The following is a 6,389-nucleotide window of genomic DNA, read 5'->3' on the forward strand; positions in this document are numbered from 1 at the left end:
CTATGCATATCATTTCAAAGTTGTTCTGTGAGACGAAAATACCATTAAATTGTGCTAAACATGTTTTTTGATAAAATTTGTCAAACGATAAGCGATTTTTCCTTTGGTTTAGTGCTTGTGACGTTATATTGAGACTTTTATGTTCAAAACAAGCTCTTCTATTCAGTGTGTGATATATCTGCGCAAAGTGAATTAGGCCCGTCGTCCATAAGTTTTAAGTTATTTTTTTTCGTTTTATTTTTCCTCATATAGATTGTCATTAAGCGCACTTAATATTCAACGCACGTTTAGTCAGAGAACATAATTATCTACAAGAAAAAGGCAATGGAATAGATATTTTTAAGATTTGTAATAAATTAACAGATAATGCAAATTAAACTAAAAATAAAACACATTCATAAATAATGAAATAATGGCAGACGTTTTTAAGGATATACAAATGGCTACATATAAAAGCCCAAAGAACTTATAACGGACATACTACATGTACTGAGAGCAAAATTAGGGGATATATTGCCCAATTTTGCCTATTCAATAAATTAAGAGACACTATTATATCTTTCTCCTCGAGTGCAATTATTTGCATATGAATTGCGTCGGGTTTGAAACTCAAAGAGCCAAATGATAAGCAAATATGTTTTCACGGGCAACAATCCAAAATATCTGGCCCTTGATGACAGGAAAGCCGTGGAGTGTTATTTCAACCAGTGACTTCGGCATAACACTCCAGGGTTTTCCTGTCACCTCGAGGCAAATATTCTGATATGTCGCTCTCGAAACCACGTACTATATGTAAAATGTTTCTTGGCCGCTTATTGATCGATCACACATCAGTAACAAACTTGTGTATGATGTAGAAGCTGGTTACTTTTATTTTTTGTAGTTCAAGTGGGCGTTCGTTTTTTCTGTTTTTTTTTTAATTCTAAGTGTTCTGATAAAAAAGAAACAAACAAAAAACAAAAACACAACATCAAAACACACAAACAAATTAGTTGTCCATATCCTTGGCAATTTCTAATGCGTTATTTAATTAATTAAAATCAATGACACAGTCAATCCCAGAAATAAAAATAATATTTTTTCTAGTGCTCCTATTTGACGTCTAAAAATTAAAAAACAAAACAATCTTTCATTAAAAAATTAACATTTTTTGAGTATTTTGTTTAAGAGCATCCAAAAGTATAAATAAAATTACGGACCGAATCTTAGCATGAAAGGTTTTTATTGAAATGAAGTAAACCGCTCTCAGGTTAATAAGTATGTACACTCATACCTGACGTGGTCATTCGGTCATCTTATATCCCCTATCGATGTAATTATTCTTAAGGTCGTGGGAAGTAATATCTTCAAACTAAGTAACCAGGGATCAACTCAATGTTTTCAATATACTGACGAATGTCCACCGATCTAACAAGCTGTCATGACGGACTATCTAACTTGGGCAATACTAGTCATCACAATGCTTGTTTTCTTTATATATTTCTTAGAGCGGAGGAGATTGCAAAAACTCCCTCCAGGTCCATTGGGGTTGCCTATTTTAGGAGTTTTGCCTCGGTTTGATTTTCGCGATATTGAGACGTACCGCCGGTTGCGAAGGCAGTATGGTGATATTTACAGCCTGAATCTTGGTCTTCAAAAGGTAGTGGTCGTCTGCGGGTATGAAATGCTTAGAGAGGTTTTTGTTGTCAATGGGAACGCCACATCCGATCGTCCGCAAAATTACCTGATGAAGGAACTGTCAGAAAACGCGGGTATGTACATGTATAGAGATATGTCATTAAATTATCGAAGTTTTCTGAACTGCCGTTTTTACCTTGATTGTATTTCCGTGTTCCAAGTACATGCTACATTCATTATCTGGGACCAAAATTTTTTTTGATGTTATTGTTGTTGTTTTTATCTGCCATGCATTTGAACAAAAAAGCTAACAACTGTGTATTTTATTTAAATTTCATGTTTTTATATTTTATATCAAAATATGTTCTGTTCGTCTGAACACACTCTTTTATATATATATATGTATACATGTTTATTCAGACTACTCTAGAATACATCCAGCTACATCAAATATAACAGACAGAATAACACTTGATAAAAGACATGTTAATTAAAAAAGGATAACATTAAATACGGCCTCGAATAAATTAACCCCCCCCCCCCAAAAAAAAAAAAAATTAAAAAAGAGATTGAGAATTGCTCTTTCTTTTCTTTATGTACTTAGTCTTTAAAATATGCACTCTTAAAGAATCCAATTCTTATACCCCTCCCCTCCCCGAAAAAGAAAAAAAACCCAACTACATGCGAGATGTCATTATTTTTGGTATCCACTGATATACACTGTTTACATTTAAGCCCTCAAAACACACAAGCACTCTTAGGAACATTTTTCTCCTTCAGGTGTTCAATATATTTTGTCCAAACCTATCTATATGTCAAAGGAGAAAAAAAAACTCACCTAATTATGCTTATATGTAATTTTCTTAAATAAAGGCAAAAGTTCAGCGGATCCTTCTAATCATAAATTGATGCTGTTTGACATTTGCTATATCATGTGAATAGATTTCGAGAAGCGTGTTCAATGTGATTTTAAAAACAATCTACCTTCGCCTATGAGAATAGCGAATTTGTAAGTTGGTATTATCAACGGGTTTTATTTCTGATAGTTAAGTTTCTTCCTAACTGGTGAAAATTTGGCTATAAATTAAGTCACCTGATATGTAAACCAGTCTTGTCCGATTTGCCTCATTAATTCATGAACATATCGCATAATGTATCAAAGTCCACACATTCTGTTCATTTCTTCTAATTGTAAGGATACATCTATGCTCAAAATCCTGTACGTTATTCATTATTACTGGATACAAAATCATCGATAATCCGTGAAACATTACAATAAAAGTTAACACTATCGGGATGTGTCATGTGCATTGACTATTGTTTCAAATTTATCAAAAGCATAGTTAGATTAGTTATGATTAATCGTATTAGAAGAAGTCGATTTCATTTGTTTATATATTTCATTCTTTGAAGACAAAATCTGCAATGATTAAATTGAATCTCTTTTTTAAAGCATCCATTTACATTAGTTTTGTTCATTAGGTCAATATTAACCTTTTTTAATGTTATGCTTTTTAAATTCTAATATTGCTAATAAATATGTAATATTGCTTTATGATCGACAGTAAATCAATTTTATGTTGTTAAGTTCTAAATTAAGGTTTGTTTTTTAAAGTTATCTTATTTAAGTTAGTCTGATGTTAAAGTTAATTAAAGATTTAGAAAATTAATTTAAGGACGTTGTTTACTCAGGGTTTGAGTTCTCAAATTTAGATTGTTATAAAGTTCAATGTCATTAGTAAAATTTGTTCTAAACATAAAAGGTATTTATGAAACGAACTATTAATATGTACAAAAAATCGATATTTTTACTATACTATAGAATCATGTTCAGGCAAAGTTGTACTTTTAGCAGAACAGAGGAAATTCTTAATAATTCTTTCAGATTATAATCCTCAGTTTTATACTATAATTGTTTATTATTATCATCATTCATTTTTTTGTTAAATTGAATAAAAAATGGGTAGGGATTAAAATACGGATAAAGGAAGTACGGACTGGAATATTTATAAAAATTGTGAATGAAAACAAAATACTTTGTATATATTAAGTGTCACTGCCATTCATAAACTGTATTTCATTTTTTAAAAGAGTTAAGCAATTTGTATTGTTTTACAATTAAGGAAATCTAATTATAGTATAGTTTTTTTTCACGGATTTTCTTAAAATTTCAAACAATATTCAATGACCATAAAAAAGTAGGTGATTGGCCTACTTTTTTTAAAAAGTGCAAAATAGCACTACCTTGAAAGGTCTATAACACACAATAGATGGTTTTTAATTTTCATCATTTTTTTTCATTGTGAGTAAACGTATACATTAAGGCTGGTTATTATGAAGTATAAAAAAAGTGTATATAAAATTGTAACCTTTGTAACATATAATTGTCCCAAAATGTAGTGTATGGTTAGGCTAATAAAAATACAATGGTCAGTAAACGTGTATATTACCATGTATTTAAGTTGATAACGACTAAAAAAATATTCTTCATTTCCAGGGGTGGTAGCTACTTCAGGTCCAGTATGGAGGGAACTACGGAACTTCTGTCTACGAACACTTCGAGATCTTGGATACAACAAACGCTTTATTGACAATCGTGTTCAGGAGGAAATCCCATACGTTCTTGATGAAATTGAACATTGTATTGGTCAGCCTTTTGACATCAAACCTTTAATCCAAATGAGCATCTCTAACATCGTCTGTTCCATAGTATATGGCAAGCGTTATGATTATCAAGACCCGGAGTTCAGAAAACTTATCGCCAATATGAGCACTGTGTTTGAAAAAGGCAGTTCTACTGGAGCCATTAACTTCTTTCCGTTCCTTCGCTTTCTGCCAGGAGACTTGTTTGGTGTTAAGAAGTTGAAAGAATGCTATCAGGTTGAGGTAGAGTTCAATAAGCAGAGGATCAAAGACCACAAAACCTTTTTTAATCCACGAGATCCCCCACGAGACTACATAGATTCAATTTTGTTCGCTCAGACCAAAACCGAAATACTAAACAGTGAGCAGATAATTAAACACAAGTTAACTTCTAATAGATTCAACGAAAAGGATATTAAAATACCTTATAATGGTTATTAATAAAATTGGCCATGTCATTTTGGTGGGGTTTTTACATCAATTTTTCTTTCACTGAAAAAACACGTTGTCATGAAGTCACTTTTCAATAACCCTTGAAGTAAAATTTTAGATTCACTTCATAGCAAAGCTATCTCAAGTGTTTTTTTTTTTTTTAATACAGAAACTCAAGTGTACCACCACATTAGCGAGATGTTCGCCGCAGGCACTGACACAACGGCTACCGCACTCCGCTGGGCCCTGCTATACCTCATCCATTACCCAGAGGTTCAAGACCAAATGGCATCAGAAATAATGCAAGTTACGGATGGTGCACGACTTCCGGTTATTGCAGACAAAGTCAATATGCCATATTCTACTGCAGTGGTAACTGAGGTTTTGCGCATGGGCAATGTAGCTCCGCTTAGCCTGCCTCACGTGACATCTCAAGATTTCACAGTGGCAGGTTATCTCATACCTAAAGATACCACACTGATTCCTTGTCTATCCTCATTCACTCATGATGCTGATATGTTTCCGAATCCTCATAAATTTGACCCCGGGAGATATATTAATTCAGAGGGGTTCTTGACAGGTCAGGAAAAGGTCCTGGCATTCTCTTTAGGTCTGTAAACTATACAACAGTGTAATAAAAATAACTGTCTTATGAGTATTCGGTATATAAAACACAACTTTACATAACCTCATAAAAAAAATTTCGTTCATTAATCGATTTCTCAGATATCTATTTTACTCAATGCCACTCTTCATATTTTACAGGTAAAAGATCATGCTTGGGTGAATCATTAGCGATTATGGAGCTCTTTCTTTTTCTCACTTCTCTTGTTCAGCGGTACAAATTTTCCATGAAAGACTCATCCAATCCGCCCTCTTTGAAAGGGATTTTTGGTTTAACTTATTCCCCCATACCCTATCAACTGGTTGCAAGAAAGCGAGATTGACAATTTGTTCAAACAACAGTTTGTAAATAGGAAACTTGTTACACAGATAACTACAATAAAAATATAACAGAAGCAATGCTTTTCTTCATCAAAATAATATCAATGAAATGGTCGTTATGATGATGAGATTTCACGCTTTTACACGTACAAGTGCATGCTTGTAATTCCATCATTAAAAAAAATTAAAAATCATAGTTATTATTAAAACTTGATACACAGAAAACTACAATTAAACAAGAGGCCAATAGGCCTTAACGGTTACCTGAGTAGCATTTAACCCATACTTAAACTTGTCGAGGAGTCTCATGTATGCATTTAATTAGGTTTCATTCTGGAGTAGAAAAATTATAAATTATTATGACGACCACCTCCCTGCCTGAATCTTTCAAAAAGAACTATGAAAACTATAATCTTGTCTACAGAATCATGAATTCAGTTTTCCTTGCAGGTGTGTGGGAGTAAAGAAGATAATTTTTAAACATTATATGCATTAACACCTATACATCCATTAGGCGCTAGAGTCAAATCCCATACTCCAGGTGACATGAAATTTAAGTATTAGACTTCCTGGTAAACATAATTAAGAAGTCAGTGTTTTTATACAGACGTATGAGAATAGAGAGGAAAATTTTTGACCTTTATATGCATTAACACTATATTGCCATATTGCCCCCCCCCCCCTCAATATTCTGAACCCCTGACCTAAGGGTCATGAATTTCACATTATAGGTAGAGGAGTTAGTGGACATC

At 32.9% G+C, this 6,389-nt stretch overlaps 1 protein-coding gene across 2 annotated transcripts; it reads left to right on the plus strand.

Moving 5' to 3' along the window:
• Positions 1 to 1,395: 1,395 nt before the first annotated feature.
• On the plus strand, positions 1,396 to 5,856 carry LOC128160450 (cytochrome P450 2D20-like). Of its 2 annotated transcripts, XM_052823766.1 has the most exons (4): positions 1,396 to 1,751; positions 4,115 to 4,621; positions 4,862 to 5,302; positions 5,458 to 5,856. In XM_052823766.1, exons 1-4 carry the CDS (start codon positions 1,421 to 1,423, stop codon positions 5,637 to 5,639), a joined length of 1,461 nt encoding a protein of 486 aa, XP_052679726.1. In that variant the 5' UTR covers positions 1,396 to 1,420; the 3' UTR covers positions 5,640 to 5,856. The 2 variants fall into 2 exon arrangements, with proteins under 2 accessions (XP_052679726.1, XP_052679727.1); XM_052823767.1 differs by lacking the exon at positions 5,458 to 5,856 and having other exon boundaries at positions 4,115 to 4,503; positions 4,862 to 5,128.
• Positions 5,857 to 6,389: the final 533 nt, after the last annotated feature.

The sequence above is a fragment of the Crassostrea angulata genome, chromosome 8 (assembly GCF_025612915.1).
Source record: "Crassostrea angulata isolate pt1a10 chromosome 8, ASM2561291v2, whole genome shotgun sequence".
Taxonomy (NCBI): domain Eukaryota; kingdom Metazoa; phylum Mollusca; class Bivalvia; order Ostreida; family Ostreidae; genus Magallana; species Magallana angulata.

Coding starts and splice junctions, on each gene's coding strand:
- LOC128160450 (XM_052823766.1), top strand. CDS start 1,421: ATGACGGACTATCTAACTTGGGCAATACTAGTCATCACAATGCTTGTT. Junction 1,752..4,114: donor GGAACTGTCAGAAAACGCGG/GTATGTACATGT, acceptor CTTCATTTCCAG/GGGTGGTAGCTACTTCAGGT. Junction 4,622..4,861: donor CAAAACCGAAATACTAAACA/GTGAGCAGATAA, acceptor TTTTTAATACAG/AAACTCAAGTGTACCACCAC.